The sequence below is a fragment of the Pavona decussata genome, unplaced genomic scaffold, assembly GCF_977016875.1.
Source record: "Pavona decussata unplaced genomic scaffold, jaPavDecu1.1 SCAFFOLD_84, whole genome shotgun sequence".
Lineage (NCBI taxonomy): Eukaryota > Metazoa > Cnidaria > Anthozoa > Scleractinia > Agariciidae > Pavona > Pavona decussata.
This window is the reverse complement of record NW_028145502.1, coordinates 4,443,874-4,468,961: the sequence shown is the minus strand read 5'-3', so window position 1 is coordinate 4,468,961 and position 25,088 is coordinate 4,443,874. Positions and strand designations below refer to the sequence as shown.

At 37.8% G+C, this 25,088-nt stretch overlaps 1 protein-coding gene across 1 annotated transcript; it reads left to right on the top strand.

Annotated features, from left to right (window-relative positions):
• Positions 1-857: 857 nt before the first annotated feature.
• On the top strand, positions 858-21,399 carry LOC146475583 (uncharacterized). The gene is made up of 7 exons (XM_085115966.1): positions 858-923; positions 6,356-6,430; positions 6,975-7,049; positions 7,161-7,354; positions 11,830-11,955; positions 13,767-15,380; positions 20,619-21,399. The coding sequence occupies exons 2-7, from the start codon at positions 6,360-6,362 to the stop codon at positions 20,984-20,986; spliced, it is 2,448 nt and encodes an 815-aa protein (XP_084972092.1). The 5' UTR covers positions 858-923; positions 6,356-6,359; the 3' UTR covers positions 20,987-21,399.
• The last annotated feature ends 3,689 nt before the right edge of the window (positions 21,400-25,088 follow it).

Genomic DNA, 25,088 nt, shown 5'->3' with positions numbered 1-25,088 from the left:
TGATAAAAAAAAAAAAAAAATCTTAAGATACGTTTTTTTTTTTCACGAAACCATTCATAAAGTATACGAATTACCTTTCCACATCAAAAACGACATTGCAATAACGATGTTCCAATATAAGGTTATTCACAACATTCTTACAACCAAAGTAAGTCTGTTAAGAGCCAAAATTTGTGGCAACAATACATGCGGTCAATGCTTAACTGATATTCACTCCTTACATCGCATGTTCTAATAATACGCTGCTCCTATGCTATAGCCTTTTAAAAGACTTTCCAATGTTGGTCGGCCAATAAAACGAAACAATCCCTAACATTATCAATATTTTGATTGTAAGTGGGTTTCTGAAGCAGCCTACACAATATAGAACTCTATTTTGACAGTTTTCTCACAGTCTTTCGCCAAAAAGTGAACATTGAATTAGAAATAGTTACTACCTTTCAATATTTATTTTTGTTTTGTTTTGTTTTCTAAGTTGTTGTTGTTATTGTTTTTTTTTTTTGTCAATGTTGTCAATTTGTGAAAGTTCAATCATTAACTGACAAAAACTAGGAAAGAAAACGCATAGCTTGTAACCTAGAAACTTTGAAACTGTATTAATGTTTGTAAATTATGGTTAACAGCATAAATATTAATGCTGTGAATTTTTGTACCTTGCATTGAAAATTATTTATAATATAAATAAAAAAAAAACCCGTAAATGACAAAATCAGCCCTAGTGTTTTTCTAGCAAATATCAATCATATATCTCACTTTGAGTGTTTTTACAATGTTTCGGGCACTTGGTAGCCTCTTGTTCGGCAATTAAACTAGATTCGCACTTGTGCAACAAAATTTATTTCTTTCGGCAGATTGCTGTCAGATAATCCTATACATGCCATTGGATCTCGGGCATTCGTTGTGCCACAAGATGTTCTTTCTATGTGAGTATATGTTGGAACGTCGTTAATTCCGTTAACATTGTCCACAATGAAAACATGTTCCCAATAGTTCTGGGCGCGTAATTACTCATGAAAGAAAGAAAGCTCCTCCCTCTTGTGCAATTTCCGTTGTTGGCGCGTGAGAGTCGGTTTGAATTGACCAATGAGAGAACCTAATGTAATTTGAACTCGTGCAGCCTCTCACGGTGGTTTCCGTCAAAAAGGCCGAACGTAGGCAAAAACCACCGGGAACTGAATTTTCTTCCAATTTTCGTTATGTAAGATCGCAGTGTGATCAGCATGAAAGGTGAATGTTATGGTCAAATTACAGCGCTTGTCGAAGAAGTGGATGTTAATTTTGATGCAAGAGCAATTTATGATACGAGAAGGACGCGAGTCTCAAGCATTCCTCATTTTTTTTCTGTATTTAAAGGTAAAAACGTTTGTTTGAAGTTTGAAGCACGAAAATCTCGCCTAAAATGAATTTATTCAAGCCGCCCTTACCAATAAATATACAGGAAAATGTTGCAGATAACTGGCGTAAGTGGAAACAGCGACTTCAACTGCACATGGAAGCTTCAGGCTCAATGAGAAAACCCGAGAAGCAGCAATTCTCCTTATTTCTTCATCTGATCGGAGAAGAAGCACCAGATGATTTACAGCACATTCTCGTTACCAACTGCGGAGCGAAAGCTCGACGTCTTATTCCAGAAATTTGTGGACAATTGTAATCGGAAGTTGAACCTCGCATTTGAAAGCCACAAATTCTTCACTTGTGTTCAGGAACATCGCTCAGTAAGTAACTGAGCCTGCGTGCCAAAGCAAGCATGTTCGAATTTAGCGAGCTGTGTGAGAGCTTAATTCGCGACAGAATCGTTTGTGGACTATCCTTCAACACCTCGAGAGAAAAGTTATTACAAGAAACTGACTTAAGTCTTTAGAAAGCCATTGATATGTGCAGAGCGTCGGAATTTTCAAAACGCCAAAAGGAATCGTTAACTGAAGAATCCAAGAGTCTCGATTATGTAAACAAGAATGGCACACCAGATAGTAAATCTCCACCAAAAGAGAAAAAGCAGAGAGATCGCTAGAAGAATACGAAAAGTGAACCACCAGACAGATGTAAAAGATGTGGAACAGTTCATGCGCCGAGAAAATGCCCAGCTATTGGAAAAAATAATATGTTAAAAATTCAAGTGTTGAAACGACTTTGCATCTCAGTGTCTTTCAAATAACATTCGTTTCGTGGAAAGTGATCAAGCCGCTCATCTTGTTGTCGCAGACGAGCAATAAGAAGACTTATAGATTTATTTATCGGCCATGTCCAGGAAGATGACCATGAGCAAGAATGGAAAGCATCTCTTCAAGTTAGCAACAACCTGATAGAATTTAAATTGGATACTAGAGAACAAGCAAAGTAATCTCATCAGATGTATTCAACTCGCTCAAAGGAACGCCGCAACTGAAGACAACTAAAGCAAAACTCACTGGCTTTAATGGATCCCAGATACCAGTGGTAGAAGTGGCAAGGATGATTTGTAAGTACAAAGACAAACAGATTGACCCAGATTTCTTTGTTGCTGAAGCTGAGGGTCACCCCTCCCCCCTCCCCTACTTGGTTTATGAGCATGTCAGGAACTGAGCTTTATTAAGTTCCTTAGAACTATTGACACAACTGATGTCAATGCCGAGAGTTATATCCTTATTGAATTTAACGACCTGTTTGAAGGCCTTGGAGAGCTTGAAGGGGAACATCATATTGAAGTTAACCCGGTGGTTAAGCCTGTGATTCAACCCCCAAGAAAGTTCCATTCACCCTTATACCCAAGGTAAAGCAAGAGCTAGGGAGAATGGAACAGTTGGGTGCCATAGAAAAAGTTGATCACCTAACAGAATGGGCTTACTCTATTGTGATAGTGGAAAAGCTAGATAGACATCTGAGGATCTGCTTAGACCCAAAACACCTGAACTTAGCAGTAAAAAGAAAGCATTTCCAACTCCCAACATCCACTGAAATAACCAGCAAGGTAACTTGTGTAAAGGTTTTCAGCAAATTAGATACCAAGGATGGCTTCTGGCACGCAAAGCTAGACCACCCTAGTTCTCTTCTCACAACGTTCAACACACCATTTGGACGTTTCAAGTTTAATCGTCTACCATTTGGCCTCAACTGAAGTATTCCAGAAGAAAATGAAGTTTCCCTTAGAAAGGATTGGTGGAGTAGAAGTGATCTATGATGATCTTCCTTTCTGTGGAAAAGATGAAGAGAGCCATGACAAAGCACTCACTAATGTTATAGAGAGCCCGAAAAAAAGGTGTTAAAATAAAGAAACAGAAGTGCAAAATCCAGATTCCCGAAGTTGTGTAAATTGTTGACAAGATTACCAAAGGTGGAATCAAACCTCATGAATCGACAATTGAGGCAATCCTCAACTTGCCATCACCGCAAAACAAGAAGGATGTAGAGCGCTTGCTAGGCATGCTAACCTAGCTAACCTAGTTCATCCAGAATATGAGCACCTTAACTGAGCCGCTTAGAGTCCTACTTAAGCAAGACGTAAAATGGCACTGGGAGGAGCAGCAAGAAAAAGCTCTTAATGAAATTAAGAATGTTCTTACTTGAAGCTAGTACTGCGCTACTATGCTGTGAGCAAGCCTGTAAAGCTCTCAGTAGATGTATCCCAATCAGGACTTGGACCTGTACTACCTCAGGATAATTAGCCTGTAGCATATGAAGCGAAATCCCTGACTGATTGCCAGAAAGACTATGCACAAATCGATAAAGGAAAAAAAAAACCAGCAATAGTATTTGGATGTGAAACCTTTCACCAGTACCTATATGGAAAAGAAATAGAAGTAGAATCTGATCACAAGCGACCAGAAGCAATCTTCGGCAAATCGATTGCTTAAGCACCACCCAGATTTCAACGTTTACTGCTTCGGTTGCAGCACTACCACCTAAAAGTGAAGTACGTCCCAGGAAAACAAATGTTCATTGCTGATGCCCTATCCAGAGCACACCTGGAGACCACTTACACCAATCAAGGGATACCTGAAGCTGAAACTGAATTGCAAGTCCATCTCCTTGTAGCCAACCTGACAATTTCAGAGAAAAAAATTGAAAGAGTTTTAAGAAGCAACAGCAGCAGATCCAACTCTCAAGACAGCTGCGCAGCTGACCATACAAGGATGACCTGAACACGAGAGTAAAGTGCCTGCTGACGCAAAACCATACTGGAGTATCAAGGAAGAAATCCATGAAGCTGATGGAATTCTCTTAAAAGTCGCAAGATGATTGTTCCACAACAAGTGAGACACGAAATGCTTAAAATAATTAACGAAAGCCACCTAGGAATTGGAATGAGCAAGCGAAGATCCGGCGACATCTAGTACTGGCCAAACATTAGGCAAAGATATCAGATGTGATTGCAAATTGCAAGTCATGCCTAAACCACAGGAAGAACAATGTGAAAGTGCCAATAATAAAGCATGAAGTCCCAGATCGCCTGTGATTTATTTACCCTTGGAGGCAAGGACTGTCTTCCGACTGTAGATTATTATTCAAAGTAAGTAGAGATTGGCTTGCTGCGTGACAGCACTATGAGTTCGGAAGTAATCACCCAATTTAAATCCACCTTTGCATGCTATAGAATACCCGACGAAGTCATTTCAAACTACAAGCCTCAAGCACCCACAAGCTAATGGAAAAGTAGAACAAAACATTGGAACAACCAAATCTGTGCTGAATAAAGCTTATGAAGATGGTACTGATCCATATATTGTCTTCCTTGAATGCAAAAACACTCCGAAATCTGGAGTTAGCTATTCTCTAGCTCAAGTTGTCCTTAACAGAGGGCTGAAAACCAAACTTCCAACTACTATAAAGTTACTTGATGCAAGAATTTCAACAGTATGCCAAGTCCCAGCTCCTTGCTCAACAGAAAACACAGAACCTGTATTTTAACAGAGGAGCCAAGTCACTACCTCATGTCAAAACTGGTGACACTGTTCGAATGAAAACAAAGAATGGCTTTAAGCCTGCCACAGTTACAAAACCTGCTCACAGTTACAAAACTTGCTCACAGCCCCCGTTCAGTAATGGTGACCAGCAATGGAACTCTAGACAGGCGAAACAGGAGAAACATAATCAAGACCCCGGAAGTAAACAACGGCACCATCATGAGTCCAAAAAGTGACTGAGCGATCACCAAGAGACCAGGGAGAGACATCATCAAGACCCTTGATATTATTCGAACTAGATCTGTTCGAGCTGTCTGATCACCCAGACTAAATGTCTTTGTATATTACTAGCTGATTAAGGGCTGTTAATTATTAACACGTTGCTAAGCCGAGTTGTCATTATCAGCTGAAAACATTTAGTGTGTGGTGGCCTTTGACATAAGATCTGGGACAATGAACAGTGGACAATGTTGACGTTTTGATTGCATGTTTATTACTCTTCACACTCGTTACAGGGGAGATGTCATGATATATGCATATGCATTACGTCATTCGTTATCACGTGGTCTTTCATTAAACATGGCAAGCGTTGCGTTTACATACTGAGCTTGGCTTGCCTGCATTAACTGTACAATGCCTGCTTCTCAGTATTCTCTGCTTATGGTCCACTGAAGAAAATGAGGCAATCAGTTACTAAATCCCCCCTCCCGTCCACTAATCCTACTTGTCTGGGGCACCCTGCGGCTCTTTTTGACAGTAGAAAGCCGTAATCGCTCCAAAGGTTCGTTCGGCTCAAACTGTAATAAAAAAGATGTGTTTTTTATTCCAACAGACCTTTAAGATATGGAAAATTACTTGTTTTAGTCTTGAAATGAAAACAGAATGTCGCTCAGTTTAAATTTGATGAATAAGGGAAGATACCTTTTTCCAAAGACCAACAAAAAGAATTTCGGTTCGCTTGTCTTAAGGTTCACAAATGTGTAAATGAATGCCCCAAATCAAAGTTAAGGAAAAAGGCCAAAAGGAAAACCCACATTTATAAATATTTGCCAGTAATTCTAATTTTCTCAAAAAGGATTCCGTCGCCGTTCGACTGGCTTGTAGTAAACTTAAGCGTCTTGCTTGTTGTGTAAAACATTCCGCGTCGTATTTTTTTTCCGAGAGAGGTACCCTAATGTTCTCCCGCAAATTGTTTACTTTTGTTTACCAACACAAGCTAGAAACAATAACTCTGCCTCGTTTTCTAAAGAATTCACTGGAGCGATCGGATTATTAGGTGTCAACATGAGGGCTTTTGATAAATTTGTTTTATTTTTAAATAGAAAATTGTCCAAGATCAGTTATCAAAACAAAGATTCAAAGTATCTCGAATAATGTTTGTCATCATTCCGTTACTCTTGTGAAAGATAATAAAAAAACAGTTTGTAAAAAGGGAGTCACCAGCAAATAGCACAATATCGTTTTCTTGTCGTTAGATACATGATAAGGACGAAGTTGGAAACCGTAAACGCTACATCTCTTGATGGGGCATCTAGCCTGACTACTGAAATGTGAGTATAAAAAATCCTGCTCCGTGTTTAAATAGTCTTTTTTGATATAATAGTAAATAGTGATACCCTTTATTAATAGATATTCCATTTTGACACCGTGTTGTCCAGAGCAATATTTGAACTTTTATAACTTTTTAAATAAATTTATCTGGGAACAATTTGCTATAACAGGTCAGTTTTACCTATTTTTATCTCGCAATGTCAACTAAATTATGGCACGCATTATTTTTTCCAGAAAAAGGAATATTCCTGAATTGAGTAACCTCATTGAAACATCTTTTGACGTACCATCTTTCTCTCGGGTACTATTGTCATAGCCTTGATAGTCTATACGCCCATCCCCCCCCCCCCCAACCCCACCCCTTCCGAGTAGAGAATGTAAAAAAATAAAATAAATAAGCTCGGGCAAAAATTGCTTAATATGTAAGAATAAAGTGAGACAAGGTTTTTCTTTCGAGATTAAAAAACATTTGACGTAATGTTTTTTTCAGTTAAATTTCATGATTCAATGTAAAGCAAATAGTTTTATTTGTATCATTTGCAGAACTGTGAAAAATGGGAAAATAGGTACCATGAAATTCACCAATGCAAATGGCACAGCGCAGTGCAAAATTCAGCTGTAAGTTTTAAACTAATTATTTTCTGAATAAATTATTGAACAATTCTTAGTTTCGGCGATTTTAGCTAAATATTCTATTATTTGTTTCCTTTTGTTGCGATTTGTTTGAAGTGGCCTGGGGGAAAGCGAATCAGAAGATATCAACCTTTCTAAAGTGTTGTATTCAACAGTCAGGCGGAGCATAAAACAGGCTTTTGTGGCGGCTGGGTTTGGAGATACATCACTTGGAGAATACAGACTCCTTCCATGCCCATCCGGCACGTTTTTGAAGTTGGGCATTCGTACCTGCCAGGAGTGCCCAGCAGGTGAGTCTCTTCAAGTGTCTATCTTGTAAAGAAGATCTTTTTGGAATCACCGTCAAGTCTTTTAACAAAGTTGTTTCCTAAGAGGAGCTCATCATAGATGACCACCACTGCATTAGAGCTGGCAGGACACAAAGTCATCTATACGTCGGATTTCGTTATCGCTAATTTTCGTCTTAAAACAATTGGTTAATTTTAAAAAAAAATGTTGATTCGTGTATCTTTCATTCATTCACTTATTCATTCATTCATTCATTCATTCATTCATTCATTCATTCATTCATTCATTCATTCATTCATTCATTCATTCATTCATTCATTCATTCATTCTTTCATTCATTCATTCGTTCATTCATTCATTCATTCATTCATTCATTCATTCACTCACTCACTCATTCATTCATTCATTCATTCATTCACTCATTCATTCATTCATTCATTCATTCATTCATTCACTCATTCATTCGTTCATTCATTCATTCACTCACTCATTCATTCATTCATTCATTCATTCATTCACTCATTCATTCATTCATTCATTCATTTATTCATTCATTCATTCATTCATTCATTCATTCACTCATTCATTCCTTTATTCATTCACTCACTCATTCATTCATTCATTCATTCATTCATTCATTCATTCATTCATTCATTCGTTCGTTCGTTCGTTCGTTCGTTCGTTCGTTTGTTCGTTCGTTCGTTCGTTCGTTCGTTCGTTCATTCATTCGTTCGTTCGATATACACTTCTGTTTTTACTATTTAAATGAAGCATCTTTCACTGGTTGTTCATGAGTATTGCGACCTTAGATGTTTGCCCACTCTTTTGGATACTCTGTGCCCGGGTTATGACATGTGCAATGAAGGCGCTCAGCAGAACAACCTGATCATAGGATACTGATCTAGGCAAGGTGGACATACGGTTTACAGGAAAAAAAAGTAGGCATTTTGGAAGGGGTGTCTTGGAATGTGACACATTGTCTTACTACGTATGGTTTAAAACATTTTCACTTAGCTCGGAAGGCAAATGGGGCATGGATTCCCCGGAAAAGTGATGAAAATTAAAACAACAACAACAACTCTGTTAAACAGCGTGAATTTTCAAGGTAATTTCCTTGGCACAATTCGACCTACCTACTCAGAATAAAAATAAACAAATAAATAAATAAGTAAATAAAGAGATAAATAGAGTTGAAGTCCAGTTTATCAAGATTTCAGGACACAAAAGATAAATGTTCATAAAAACTAACGTTGACGGAGTGAAATGTTTATTCAAAGCGATCCAGGAAAATGCATTCGAAGAATTGTTAAGATTTATATCTTTTTAAGCTTAGGCTTCAAAATTTGATACTTAGAGAGGGCCATTTGGATGGACCAATCAGATAGGAGAACGTGACCGATTGAGATCATGACATGGATTCTACAAGTAACCGATAAAAAATTGCCCATAGAGTAAAAATTGACTATAGAGTAGACTTCCGCTATCTCCAGCAAACAAGGGAAACATTTTTTTGTTCCAGACATACACGTTTGAGATAGCCAGTTGTAACTTTACTGTAAACCCTACCATCCCAAGAAAATGGTTTTATTTACAGGACAGGGGGTGTTTACTGTACTTTCTAAATACTCTCAATTTCCCCATGTTCTCATTAAACAAAAGGTGCAGTTAAAGCGCGAGCTTTGTTGAAAACACTGTTACTAGCAGATTTCCCAGAAGCGAGAATAACAGACAACTTTGTTGGAATAAATTTGGCCACGGTTTGTGGCAAGTTTAATTGAACAAATTATCAAACTCATAAAACAGCAATAAAAATTAAAGTACAATCTCCTGTTGATAAATGGGGCGACAAAATTTCGCCTTGGTTGGACTCTGCCCACGCATAAAGAGAAAACGTTAACGTAACAGGTGGTGAAAATGGGGAGGAGGTGGGAAAGAGATTTCTGGGGATCTGTTCAATCTGATGGCGAGGAGAAGAAGGAAGACTACCTCGGAAAAATTTCTATTTCATAACCACGCTTTATCATTTGCTCTAAGCTCATAAGCTACCTTACGGTGCTATCCGCACCTGGTACGACCCACCTCCATCGGATTATCACGTGAACACCACGCCTCGATATAAATTACATTATGTCGGGCCATAATGTTTGGTTTTATCACCATGAAAAGGAAGGGAACATTCGTTTGTGTTTTTGGATGGAATAAGAAACCGAGACAGTACGAGCGCTTCCAGAAAAGAAGTTAGACTTTTCATGTCCGAACTTGATAAAACAAAATAGTAGATTATTTACAGAGATGATTTGATCAAAGAATCATGCTCAATAGGGTATCATAGTTTGTTGCCAAACACAGAAAATTAAAAGCATTGTGGCGTTTGGACTGTCAAATTCATACTTAGTACACTGACAACCTGATATAAAACCACAAAGGATTAAGGTTTCCTGTTCTTTACTAAAGACATACCTTGCAATGTGTTAAATATGATTCATTGGATGGATGTATTTTTTTAAACCAAAAAGATGTTTTTAAATGTACAGTTCTATCATAACGTTAATGAAAGCTTCTTCCAGTGATGCTCAATTTTTATTGAAATTGTATCTGCAAAATAATGAATGCTGTCCTGGAAAAACTTCATCTTAAAGGGACAGTATCATGCTATAATTATCAACACACTGAAAAAAAAAAAAAAAAACGCTATTCCGTCGATAGCAGCCAAGATATAACGACCAAAATTAAATGAAAAGAATATTAGAATGCCAAGAAACTATCATCTGGAAGACGACCAAAATAAAGATGGATTCAAATTTGAAAACGTCAGGCCAATCTTTTCCAATAATTTTCGCTGTCGTAACACGTTAAAAATCGGTTGTACTATATTTTGGTTCAACCTTTGCGTCATTTTTTTTTTAATTAGAGATTTAGAAATTAACTGTAAGACAGTGTTTAAAGTTTAAATTTAGTGAATTTTTGCCCGAAATCATGATATCTCTTATGAAGCTGCCCCTTTAATTTATCTAGTGTGCTTCAGAAATCACATTCTTGACTCCAGCCTGTTATCTTTAGAGGACGAAACTTAACGCGCACAAGCGTTATTTTTTTTCGTTACACATTGAAGTGAATTTACTTCTCAATGCATTAAAGTCAAATATTAAGGAAAAGAAAAAGGTCTTTTACGCCGCAAAATTGTAATAACATCGACGCAAACTGTAATAAAGTATTCAACGCAAAATGTAAGAACTTTTCTGACGCATAATGTAATAACGCAAAATGTAATAACTCACAAATGACGTGTATAGTATTTCGAAATCAGTATCATGATTCAGTGTATATTCACCTATGCATAAATTGAATAACAGGAGTACAGGTTTTATTCTCCACTCTTAAAAGTTTCAGATCGGGGGACTGGTGTTTTCTTACCGTATCTACTTATTGTGGCGCTTAACAATGTGACTTTTAGGTGCTACGCTCCTTTAAAACAGTCACTTTTGGAAACGTAAATGCATAATAGACATAAAGAGACTCAGTTAAAAAACTCTGTAGATCGGACTCGGGCACAGCGAAACCTCTCTTTACGGACACCTCTTGATGCGGACACCTCTCTTTTACGGACAGTTCACTTGGTCTCTGAGAGACCGAAATCCATCTAAGGCCTACTTCTCTAAAATTGGCACCTCTATGATACGGACACTAATTCATGTTCCCACGGTGTCCGTTTTTAAGAGGTTTGACTGTAGTTATATGAGGATGAAACCCCCTTCGTAATCTATCACCCTAGAGTTAATGTTCATGTGCTTCGAATAAGTGACCGCGTTGTTATTGAGGGCTGAGGCGCTTTTTGGAGGGCGGCGCCTATTTTTCGAGTGCCACACGAACGTGTTTAATATACGATAGAAATTGTGACCATGTCGAGAGTCCCTGCAAAATGCAATATTAACGCAAAATGTAATATAGTTTTCAACGCAAAATTTAAGAACTCTTCTTTTGAATAAGCGTAGCACCAAAAAGTCACATTTTTAAACGCCACCATAAGTAGATACCGTAAGAAAACACCAATCCTCCGATCTGAAACTTTTAAGAGTTGAGAATAAAACCTGTACACCTGTTATTCAATTTATGCATAGGTGAACGTACACTGAATCATGATACTGATTTCAAAATTACATTCACGTCATTCGTGAGTTATTACATTTTGCGTTATTACATTGTGCGTCAGAAACGTTCTTACATTTTGCGTTGAATACTTTATTACAGTTTGCGTCGATGTTATTACATTTTGCGTTAGTATTACATTTTGCGGCGTAACAGAGTCCTTTAAATTGCTTTGATTGGTTATACAAAAATGTCATGGAAGCTCAATAACTATGGTGAGCTGCTCGTTTATCGCGTACCACTTGTGTGACACTCCTACTATTTCCCTGCTTACCCTAGAAAGCATGGTTAAGGCTTTTGAGCTTTGAATACTTTTTGTTTAACATTTTAGGAGGTCATTATTCGGACACTGAAGCCTTTGTCAGTGAAAGTTGTTTACGATGCCCTAACGGAACTTTTGTGTCTGAGAACGATGCGCCTGGGAAGAACGCCAGCGATTGCAAAGCCTGTCCTCAAGGTAATACCATTATCTTGCTAAAATATCCAGAGTGTTTAAAGGAGTTAAACATCTACAGCGAAACACAAGGCATGTAGTAACCTAACCCAGTCTAAGATTCCAAGCCCTGGAGAGGTTTTGGGGCATTGTCCCTTCTTTCACTTGTCCCGACGCATGGATGGAAAAGCAAACGTGTCGCTGCAGAGTTTACTCATCCCTGGCCAAGAGACTCAAACGTTGGCGCTTCCTTTTCTTTCGTTTTTTCCGCTAAACAAACGAACAATTGTCCTTACGGGTAAAGATTGAAACGATTTGCAAGCATGGGCAACTTTCAACAACAACAAATTAAAAAAACAAACAAACTGGAAACAACAAAGTAGTGCATATGAGTACACTAGTTATGTAAGGGTTATTGGCCTGGAACGAGGGGATATCTGATATATTTCCCTTCCGCCCGAGGGCACGCCACGAGGGAAATATATCACAAATCCCCGAGGGACAGGTCAATAACATTCTTATTTTTTCTGTTGGTGAGGTTTCCTTAATAGAAACAAAGACCTTAAATAGTTAAATGCTTATTTTATAACAGGTCGAAGTCTAATACACAACACTTTTTGATGACAGTTGTAGGCAGTGAGATTTCGGCTCTGAAGATGTTTTTCTCGACTGTTTTTTGAACTTTGGATTATTCACACAACAATATGTATAAACAATTGCTTTTGTCTGCTGGTATACGTGGTAAACACTGCATTCAGTACACTACACGTGTTTGAGCGGCTGTTGTTAAATTTTGGAAATAGTGTGCAGTCAGCTATTGTTCCGTGTGGAAACAACGATAAGCGGTTGTGAAGATGAAGTCTTTTTAACCAAAAACTTCCTACACTGTCTTTGCTGAGCGGATTAGTGACCGTAATCCTGCAAATGTGAAGAAAGCTAACAGTGGCACAGTACGAGTATGGAATGAGTGGCCTGTTATTAAATTAGTAGTAGTAGTAGTAGTAGTAGTAGTAGTAGTAGTAGTAGTAGTAGTAGTAGTAGTAGTAGTAGTAGTAGTAGTAGTAGTAGTAGTAGTAGTAGTAGTAGTAGTAGTAGTAGTAGTAGTAGTAGTAGTAGTAAAAGTTATGTTCTTCATTTTTTCTTTAATGGTAAACGATTAAGCACTCGTTGAAATTTTTGAGAACACTGAATAAGGGGAATAAGTCGAGCGGTATATGACGAGGGAGGGGGGAGATATATATTTCCCCCTCGTCCGTTGTTATCAGTTATTGTTTTCAACCCCGCCCTCCCCTTTTACAACCAAAGCCGCACCCAGCTTTTCAGACAGTTAGTAATTGACAGGGGCTATTGCATATATTCAACCGAAAAGAACAAAGGAAACCGAGCCAACCGAAAGATAAGAAATATTAATTTATACTGCGCTAAGTAATTCACCTAATATTTTTGAAAATTCAAGGTGGCTCCTAAACCCCTCCTATAACATCTTTTTTTTAGTGAGTTTGCAAGAAGGTGCGTATTGGCATGCTGGTTAGAATTCCATAGTAAAACGTTGGGATCATAAAGCTCGTTTTTGTGTTATGCTAACCTAAGCTAAAACAAGGGATGTTTTTAACGGCTATATTTTTGTTATTGTTGCTTATTAAGTCGAACAATTATGACTATGTTTGCACCATTTACTGATAAAGAATAGCAGTACTTATCGATCAAATTATAACTGAAGAGAAAAGCTGCAAACCGTTATGAGCGACCTCAAAATCACAAACAGACATAGAAGCAAAAAGCTATACATGCATAGATAAGGAGATTAAAAACTATACTTTATTTTTCGTTAACAGGAACTGATTCTAGCTCTTTTGCTGGATTTCGAGCTTGCAAATGCCTGCAGTCGTTTTATCGGACAGATCTGTTTGGGGAATGCAAACCATGTGGTGCTGATGGTTTAGAATGCGCTGATGACTTCGCAACTTTAAAGTCTGGTTTCTGGTGGTACTGGGAAAATGAGACACACAAACATCTCTATAGAAAATTCACAAGCAATGTCCTTAATGTTACCGCTGAAGTTAATGCACACATTAATGGCTCGCTACCCAATCGGTCTTTAACTAAGTACCCACACGCTGTACCAAAACCTCATAGATGTCCTCGCCAAGAATCTTGTACTGGAGGTATAGATTCTAACTGCAGCACTGGATACAAAGGTCCGTTGTGTGAAGTTTGCAGTGATGGCTACTACAAGCAATTTAAAAGCTGCGAACTGTGCCCAACAAAAAAATGGATGATCGGGCAGCTTTCTATCTCGGCTGCAGTCATTATCATAATAATCGCTATCCTGGTATGGTCAAGCAAAAAGAAAAGCAAAAAGAATGTCGGGCGTTCTTTAGTGGACATTGTTCTTGGGCGGCTCAAAATCGTTATTGGTTTTTACCAAGTAACGTTTGGACTGCTTGAAGCATTTGCATACATTGAATGGCCCCAATCTCTTGCCCTCATCGGAACTTATTCCCAGGCTTTGCAGTTAAACGTGTTCCAGATTGCGCCTCTTCACTGTCTCTTCCCAGAATTGAAAATTGATGCATTTGGAGATCTTTTTTCCATACTCACGCTAAACGCTTTAGTTATCATCCTGTCGATCTGTGTTTACGGAATCAGAAAGTTTTACCTCAGATTGCGTTCCACCTTGGATGACCAACAGAAAGCCCTCAAAATGTCTCAGACGAAAGAGTTTATCTACAGAAACGCGTTTTTCATCCTGTATGTTACCTACCTCAGCACGTGTTTGAAAACAGCAGCCGTACTGCCTCTCGCTTGTCGCACGCTTTGCAGTGATGATGAAAAGGATGATTGTACCAGATACTTAAAGGCGGACTTTGGCATAAACTGTGATAGTTCAAGATACAATCGTTTAGTCATCGTCGGATACGTTGCCGTCGGTTACGTGCTTTTCCTGCCAGCAGCTTCATTCCTCACTCTCCTCTTGAGTCAACGAAGGGCGCTGCAAACTATCCGAAACGACGACGAAGGTGCCGGTGAAAGTTGCGACGACGACAATGAAGCAAAAAGGGCTGAATTGCTTACGGGATTACGATTCCTGTTTGAAAACTACAGGCCTTCTGCATGGTACTGGGAACTTGTTGATACAGTGCGCAAGGTTATCCTGACATCTGGTTTAATCCTAATCGGCAGTGAGAGCAGGTCCTATGCAGGAATCGCTTCCATCATGTCAGGTATCTATGCAATTGGCTTTGCCGTCAAAAAACCAGTGGTAGATCCGTTCGAGAACAGGTTAATGCTAACATCTTTAGTGGTTACTTTCGTCAACTTGGGAATAGGAGCCGTGAGTAAGATTCCCAGCGAAAACATCCCTTCATCTGTGGATCATTCCGTGGATAAAATCATGTTCGAGTTACTGGTAGTTGGAGCAAATGCTTCAGTGATCCTCCTTCTAATTGGTAAGTGCCTTTTTGTAAGTCATCTTTTTATCCAATTCAGCCTGGAAAGAGAGGGTGGGGAGACTGATCTAGAATCAGCCCGTGACGTTTAAAGTACAAACGCAAACACCACCAAACTTGCTGACTTTTCCTAAGATGTATCAGCCTACAATCTGGTATAACAGTAATTTTATCAAGTGGCTTGCTGTTACCATGCCGACAAGATATTGATAACATTGTCACCCATTATGCTTTGCACTCCTCGACGGGGAAATCTACCGTTCTCTCTGATATAAAAATTCAAGGTTTTTTTGTTTTTGTTTATATATATATTTATTTATTTATTTATTTATTTATTTGTTTAATTTTTACACGGTGGAATGAAATTCTGCTGTATCTTGCCTTATACAACATGTTCTGGATTTAATTCACAACTACACACTTTTAATTTACCAGTGGTTTTATTTGATGGATTCATTCATCATTGGAACATCTTCTTGGATACCCGTGTGTAGACACGATGGCCCGTTGCTAGGCAACTTTCCTCCGCGACGCTGTTCTGGTCATGTGATGTGTTTGTTTCTAAAATGGCATCCGTGATAATAATTTATGTAGATATATTCGCCTGACGTTGTTCCAGGCCAATATTCTCATTGTTCGTTTGTCATTTGAATTTACATAAATTATAACTCTTTCTCTGCGTGAAAATCTAACGGGGAGGGGCTCAAGGCTGTTGTGTCTCCCGAGTATCCCCTAGCCAGGGTAGGGACATGGCAGAACACAGGCCAAGGCACAAAAAGAATAACTGGGTTGGCTAAGCTGGTGGCTTTTGATCTGCTTAGCTTCGAACCTATGGCTTTCCCGATCTCCTTCAAGTACGAATCAATCAGTGGATCACACATTTCCAATTTGTTTCCGATCACCTCCTCTAAAAGCGAATCCATGTTTGTCATACCGTAATTCGGCTTGTTCTTTGCGCTCCTCGCCGACTTATCCAACTTCTTTCAATGGAGAACTTCATTTCGATTATTGACGTATTCCAAAATGTTGCTCCTCTCTCGGTAGCTGTGGAACGTCCCCTTAAATCAAGCAAAGAACTTTCGTTCTTGTCACCCGCTTTGTCATTGTTGTATGTTTTGGTGGTACACATCGCTGCGATTGACGAGCCCGCACAAGTGGGAGAAAAATACCAGCAACAGGCCATCGTGTGAGGAAATGATATTTCTTAGTTTGTCTTTTCAAACCTATTCGCTGACATTTTACCCCATTAAGCGTGTTCGAAGTCCCGGTAGTCTGCCGGCGGACTACATACAGCCCGCTTGGTCGTGTATTATTTTATTGACTTTATTCTTGACGGTACATTGTGAAGATTTACGTTTGCAATCGACCTCATTTGTGTCAAATTTTACCCTAAAAGGGCGTAAATAAAATCCGGAACATGGAACATTCCGGAACATTCCGGAGCATTGAATAGAACGAAATAACTAAAGGGAAAAAATGGAAAGGATATATGAATACTGAAAAAGAGAGAAAAATTATAAAATACATAAAATAAATCAGCTTAACTAGAATAAAAAGTCAAATTGTCGTACCAACTAACACAACAGCTTGCAACAAAATCTAACAGCCTGAATGATACTAATTGGACGAACCAAGGGAGGTTTCCTGCCCTATCACTACACAGACGTCAATAATAACAATAGTTAAAACTATCACGAGCTTAAACGAGCCAAACCAAACCCAGCTGAAATGGCCTATATGGCATCAAAAACACCATCGTTAAACACACGGAATAAGAGGTCATATTCAAAATGAGGAGATTTTCAAATATTAAACATACGATTGATGAATAAAAGGCTCTATCAAATCCGTCTTGACCAATTACAAAAACACCGGTATAGCACAGGCCTTGATAAAACCAATTTTACTCTGAAAGACATACTCGTGCAAGCTCAATCTTTATTTACATAATGTAAGCGGATCAGTATCTTCAAGAGGAACAATCTTTTTATACAAATATTTTTCTTTTATTGTAGTTAATCTGATTTACGTTATGTTTTTTTTTTTCATAACTAAGCTTTTCAAAGTTTTAGTTTTCAAATATATTTTTTCTATTTTTTCGTTAATTTATTTCGTTCTATTTCATGTTCCGGGATGTTCTGAGATGTTCCGGAATATCCCATGTTCCAGATTTTAAAGAAACTCCAAATAAAACCCATTTAACACAGATTTCATTGGTATGCGACCCTCGAATAAAAACTCCCGCGAGCATTTGGCCATTCGCTTCCGTCAATCATGCGCTCCTAATATGGTGTTATAGGAATGCCGCTCTTGTATTCAAAAATATGGCGGCCACTTTGTAGCCTGTTCGTTCGACATGGTTGCTTCTTCTTCTTCAAGTTTACGTTGGCGACTGGTGTTTTGCTCGTGCAAGGGTTGAGCGCGATCGCTATAGCAAGACTTCTGAAAGTGGGGTTGACATTTGTTAAGAAAATTCGGAAAAATACAGAAATACCTCCACGGTTGATTTCACAGCCCGGACGGGAAAAGCAAGCCAAATGGACGGTAGGTGAAAAAAGAATCGCATAAATCGGCATAAATAAACGACCATGCAGTAGATGACATTGATCACCTTTTATCATTTACAGCACATGATGTATTGTTTATAAGGAGAGTAATTGAGCAATATCCAGGAGTGTACGAAGATGAAAATATACAGGGATGGCTCAGTTCAGTACGCAAGAGGAAAGACAGTCAGAGCGGTGGCTTTTTATCAATCGATGCTCAACCCCTGCACGAGCAAATACACCACTCGCTAACGTAAACGTGAAGATTAAGAAGCAACCATGTCGAACGAACAGGCTACAAATTGGCGGCCATAATTTTTGAAATCAAGAGCGGCATTCCTATAACACCATATAAAGAGCGCAGGATTGACGGAGGTAAATCGCCAAATGTTCGCGGGATTTTTTATTCGAGGGTCGCGTATCAATGAAATCGGTGGTAAAAGGTTTTAGTTTATGGCGTCATGGCTTGTTGTGTAACGGGATGTAAATTGTTATTGTCTTATCATGTACGAATTCGGTCATGCAATTTATTTAACCGAACGTTGTATTTATGCGTACCCCTCGATGCCATTTCTTCATGTGGTCTACGGCCATGGAAAACTAGGATACCCAGTAAAACATGGTTTTAAGTATTCGATATTCATAAAAATATTGAATAATATAAAATATTCCATAAATATTTGCATCGTGTCATGTATCGAGGGTTGAGAACACAAATACCATACTAATGCAAGTTCTACGGTTGATCTTTCTCGCACGTTGATGGCAAATTTAGACCGTGAAACAACATCAAAGCCGTGGTTGACTAGGATCCATTAAGGTAGCTTACTACAGTTTTGTACTACGCGAGTGTAATATGCGCGCTCTTCCAACACGAAAGCATCACACGCGTGCACTGATGTGATTTTTGCTTGCGACAACGCAAGCAAAAATAACAAAATGGCGGCTCTCGGAAAAAACAATTTTACCATATACCGAGTAGGTTCCAGAAGTGTGCTAAGTAGCTAAATTATGTTTGGGCTTGAAAACTGATAAAACGTGTTTTCTAATGGTTGCTGGTCCTTAACAGCCTTGAAGCCTTTGCAGAGCTGCGGAAAATCCCTGAACACGAAGGTAGCATGCGCTCACCAGTTGGAGCGCGCGCGCACGCTGCAACCCGGGTTTTCCCTGAAACAAGCATGCGCAATGGCTTTCCTACCGTAGATTGGGAAAACCATTTTTTCTCGCTAAATTTCTACAGATCTAGCCGTACAACCTACATTCAAATATTTGCTATATTTTAGGAAGTTTCAAATAAGTCAAAATTTCAAAATTTTGTCATTTGCCAAATTTCTACCTGACAGAGGTTCGTGCTCTTACCTGCAACTACGTATTTTTGCCCACTTTTCAAATCCTGAAATTTTAGAGTAGGGTTACCGTAGTACGGCCAGATTTAGAGCCAGACAACTCTAACAAGTGTAATTCCCAGGCCCCCACTTAAGACTATTTTACACTTTTTGAGCATGACAAATTTTATTTCTGATTCAAAAGTATCTCAATTGTATTTGTGCTAAAAAAATCCTAAACAACTCCTGCTAGCGTTCTTCTTAAGTTTGATTCAAGGCCGTCTTTTACCTTAGAAAACTGTAGTGAGTCACCTTAAGTCTGTTCAGTCTAGTCCTTCTTATTTCGCGTGCCTGACTATAAATACAGCAAATACAATTTCTCTTTCTTATCCTTACTGATGCATACTATCTCTTCTTTGAAACAAACGATATATGTGCAAAGACGGCATTCTGTTAAGCCATTTCTCATTAGCTGATCCGACAGCGCCGGGTATCATCCGAACATTTATAAATAACTTTCAAGTGATTCCAATCTCTTCTGAGACTTTACGAACACTGTATAGCATCATCTAACGATCACAAGACCTCTAGACAAAACTGAGGAGCTACAAGTCATCATCGTTAGCCTCTTATTTCCCATGTATTAACTACACTGTAACTGGGTAGTTGTTTCCCAATAAAAATCTACAATGGCTATACTCAAACAAAGGTTAGGTATCTCAAACAGGTAACATTTGATGAATGTTTCATAGCTATCAGCTAAAAAAAAAATAAACTTTGCCACTTCTCAGCGGACAGTTCAAATTTAGGCCAATCCTCAGTTACTGTGTTTTCAAAAAGTAACACAAATTTCCCTGGGACATGATGTCTCTAAGGAATAGGCCTTTTGCAACAGTTGATCACGTGACCCAAAATTGGCAAACTTGCCAATAGCTGCAGCTATATGAATTACAGAAATGCAAAGAGCATGTTTTTTTTAGCTACATTGTAGAACACCAATTTTCAGGCCCCAGTTGTTCAAAGGCCGGATAACTTTATCCGCTGGATAAGGCACTATTCAGTGTCTAAACTATACTTCACGTTAAATGTTGAACGTTTTAGTACACTCCCAAACCTAACTGTGGTTGGAGTGTGCATATTCGCTTGTACAAGACGAAATACTGAAATATTTGCACAGATTAAAACTGTCGGATAGTGCCTTATCCACAGGATAAAGTTATCCGGCCTTTGAACAACTGGAGCCAGACCAATAACCTTTAAGGCTGAGATTTCAGGACGATTTGAATGTTGGAAAAATTGTGAGGTTTTGTATGGACGCGAGAACGGCCATTACAATTTAAGTAATTTAGTTTATTTTGTCTTTTCAGTCCAGTACATTATCTACATTTATCGTTACCTCAAAGAATGGCGCAAAAATCCAAAATGGTCCCTATCTTGTTGCCTCGCCCTGTTGTTACCTTTGAATGAACTTCAGGGCGAAATTCGAGGATTGGCTGGGACTAACGTTCTTAAGCAACAACTTCAGACAGGTAGAATTGACATGCCGTCCATGACAACCGCCATAAAAGACAGCGGCGTGGTCAACTTCACCCTCGAAGAAGAGGAAGAATCAACTGAGAGTCCTTCAAGGAAAGAAGACGAAGAACGGCCCGGCAACGTCGAATCCCACACTGATGTGACCGTCGTTACTATTCACACCGCTAAACCAACAAAATCATACGATACTAAACTTTGAGCAAATGATACGCAATCAACGTTGTAACTGCTTTGTTGTGGTGGTGATTGTGCTTGCTTTTTGTTTGTTCGTTATTTTTATTTTGTTTTCTTTTACTTTTTTATGTTCTTTTCTATTCACTTGCGCAAAAAGAAACGCAGCCTTCAGTTTTTAAATATAATTTATAGGATAGAAGTGTAAAACGTGATCCAGGCGTCAGTCCACTCTGAAATAATTGTATGATTTAAGTACGTAGAAAGAGCGGGGTCTAGATTACATTGCCAACGCTGTTACAAAAAATCAATCCGAGAGACATAGATACCTATTAACTGCTGCTGTTCTGAATTACGAGTTAGTGAGTGAAGTCCAAGTGAAATAATTTCAATAATCAATTAAGTGAATCATAATTATTTCTAACTAGTACAATTATGATTACTGATCCATTAGTTCAGTTATGAGTAGACAGAAATTAAGCTATGATCCAACAGGATGAATGACTTTATTAGTAGCGAATCCCAATAAATAACAAAGGGAAATGCAAACATTAGGGGATAATAAATATACCTTCTCTGTGGCATGCTAATTAGTGAGTTATGGGATGCTACCTTCCATAAGAGTAAATCGCCAGAAAAATGGCTCATAACAAGAAAGATTTAGTAGATAACATAAAAGAAAATATTTAGTAGATAACATAAAAAGAAATGGTTTAGTAGCTAGGAAAGATTTAGTAGATAATATAAAAAGAAAAGATTTAGTAGATAACATAAAATAAAAAAGATTTGGTAGATTACATAAAAGAAAGGATTTATTAGATAGCATAAAAACAAAAGATTTAGTAGATAACATTAAAAGAAAAGATTTGGTAGATAACATAAAAAGGAAAGTTTAGTAGATAACATTAAAAGAAAAGATGTGGCATATAACATAAAGGAAAGATTTAGTAGATAGCCTTAAAAGAAACGATTTGGTATAGATAACTTTAAAAGGAAAGATTTAGTAGATAACATAAAAAGGAAAGATTTAGTAAATAACATTAAAAGAAACGATTTGGTAAAGATAACTTTAAAGGAAAGATTTAGTAGATAACATAAAAAGGAAAGATTTAGTAGACAACATAAAAAGAAAAGATTTAGTAGATAACATAAAAAGGAAAGATTTAGTAGATAACATTAAAAGAAAAGATTTAGTAGCTAGGAAAGATTTAGTACATAACATAAAAAGAAAAGATTTAGTAGATAGCCTTAAAAGAAACGATTTGGTATAGATAACTTTAAAAGGAGAGATTTAGTAGATAACATAAAAAGGAAAGATTTAGTAAATAACATTAAAAGAAACGATTTGGTAAAGATAACTTTAAAGGAAAGATTTAGTAGATAACATAAAAAGGAAAGATTTAGTAGATAACATAAAAAGAAAAGATTTAGTAGATAACATAAAAAGGAAAGATTTAGTAGATAACATTAAAAGAAAAGATTTAGTAGCTAGGAAAGATTTAGTACATAACATAAAAAGAAAAGATTTAGTAGATAACATTAAAAGAAAAGATTTGGTAGATAACATTAAACGAAAAGATTTGGTATAGATAACTTTAAAAGAGAAGATTTGGTAGATAACATAAAAAGGAAAGATTTAGTAGCTAGGAAAGATTTAGTAGATAACAAAAAGAAAAGATTTAGTAGATAACATTAAAAGAAACGACTTTTAATTAGTAGATAACATTACAGAAAAGATTTAGGAGATAACATGAAAAAAAAAGAATTTAGTAGATGAAAAAAGAAAAGTTTAGTAGCTAGGAAAGATTTAGTAGATAACATAAAAAGAACAGATTTAGTAGATAGCATGAAAAGAAAAGCTTTAGTAGGTAAAATAAAAAAAAGGAAAGATTCAGTAGATAAATTCAGTAAAAAAAAAACGCTTAAGTTCGTTGATTCACGTAATTTATCAACTAAAGTGAATACTGATTCGTTTAGACACAGGTCAGACTGCATCCTTAATGTTGCCAGGGAAACGATACGGTGTAGAAGAGAAAGTAGGGACCTCAGCAGAGACGACGACGACACCAACGAAAGCGGAACTTAAAAATTACATTAGTGTTTTCTGAAAAAACTCGTGATGTTGTGTAATGTGGCCGGACTATAGGAGCTAACTTCGTGCGGGCGGTTTTAAAGTTCAGAAAGAGAAAAGAAAATTAATCATCAAGACATGCGTTCACGTTCTCCATAAAACTTTATAAATTTGGTCATTTCACGGTGTTGTTTTGCAGAAGAAGGCAAAGAAATGTACGAAAGTGTATAATGCACGTTCAACGTTTTTTCTAATTAAGACTATTTTCTGACGTTCTCGTTTCTGACGTTCTCGTTGACGTCGTCGTCGTCGGTACTTAATCTCCCCATTAATAGATAACTTAGGTGGCCATTTGCTCATTGTAGGTGTTTGTTTACCCTAAAGCCACAATATAAAATAAGGACAGTTTTGACCTATTTCTTGATACGTATGAAGTGATTTGTAGACTGATAGAAACAAGACGGTACAAAACATATTGCCGTGAGTGATTAGTAGTTAAACATCCAATGAAGTTGCTTTTTTTGTAGCGAGCCACTGTGACTACCTACAGAAACGGACGCTAAATGTGGTTCATGGCTAAGGAGGTTTTCTTAGGAAACGTACAAGGGGCACTTATGCGCCAATACGTATGTTTCCTGCAGAAATGGAGGGAGAACTTACCATAAGCAAAATTGCATCTTCAACTGATAGTGTTAATGGACTCATTTTAATTCGTGTCCAGTCGTTGGAATTGGGTACTAATTATGCAGTAAAATGTTTCAATCCACCAAAATAGCCTGAACGTATTGCCCGTATTATGAATTTGCCGGTCATATAAAGGGAGAGTTTACATGTTCATTTGGTCTTACTGGGACCAAGTTAACTATCCGTAATATCCCGCCTGACATACAGAGGTGTCCGTATTATGTGAGGTTTTCAAGGCAGAGGCTCTACTGTAGGAATTAATAAGCATTTAACAGTTCGTGAAGACTGTGTTAATAACTCGATTACTCATTAAAAAGCTCAGGTTCTTATGAAATTCCAACTAACATGTCATTTGCAAACGTGGCGGAACAATTGGGTTTTTGTAATTCAGTCATTCTGATCAGCTATCCGTTTATTGGCTGGATTACTTTTGAAATGCCTCCTAGAAACCCTATTTTGGCGTTTGTTCCGTTGTCAAGCATGTTTGTTGGAGCGTGTACAAAAGGCTCAATTAAAGGTTTTAAGATAACATTTGGTAATATAATTGTAGAAACTTAAACAAAAGATAACTTTTGTCCAGTTACCAACCATGCTTGCCGGAGTGTGTACAAAAGGCTCCATTAATACTTTTGTTTAGTTAACATTTGGTAATATAACTGTAGAAATTAAAAAAGGAAACGTTTGCCCAGTTACCATGCATGCTTGTTGGAGCGTATACAAAAAGCTCCATTAATACTTTTTAGGTAACATTTGGTAATATAACTGTAGAAATTAAAGGAGGAAACGTTTTCCCAGTTACCATGCATGCTTGCTGGAGCGTATACAAAAAGCTCCATTAATACTTTTTAGGTAACATTTGGTAATATAACTGTAGAAATTAAAGAAGGAAACGTTTTCCCAGTTACCATGCATGCTTGCTGGAGCGTATACAAAAGGCTCCATTAATGTTTTTTACATAACATTTGGTAATATAACTGTAGAGCTTAAAGTAGAAAACGTTGGCCCAGTTACCATGCATGCTTGTTGGAGCGTGTACAAAAGGCTCCATTAATACTTTTTAGGTAACATTTGGTAATATAACTGAAGGAAATTAAAGAAGATAATTTGTAAAATAAGAGAAGCCTTAAATAAAGCCGGTGAACCTGAAGCTGCAATATTCACATGAAAAGTCTTTGTGTGTAGAGACTGGTTTTGACGTCTCCTTGTCATGGCTGAGAAACTGAAATCAGTCGACATGGCGACCAAGTGCTTTCACCTCGTTACTTCTTCTTACAACGAACGAGAACCGAGCATAACAGTGTCCTTCAGATGGGAGGAAGGAGCAGGTCAAATTCGGTGGAAGACATTACTCCGGGGGTTCCTTCTTTAGATCCAC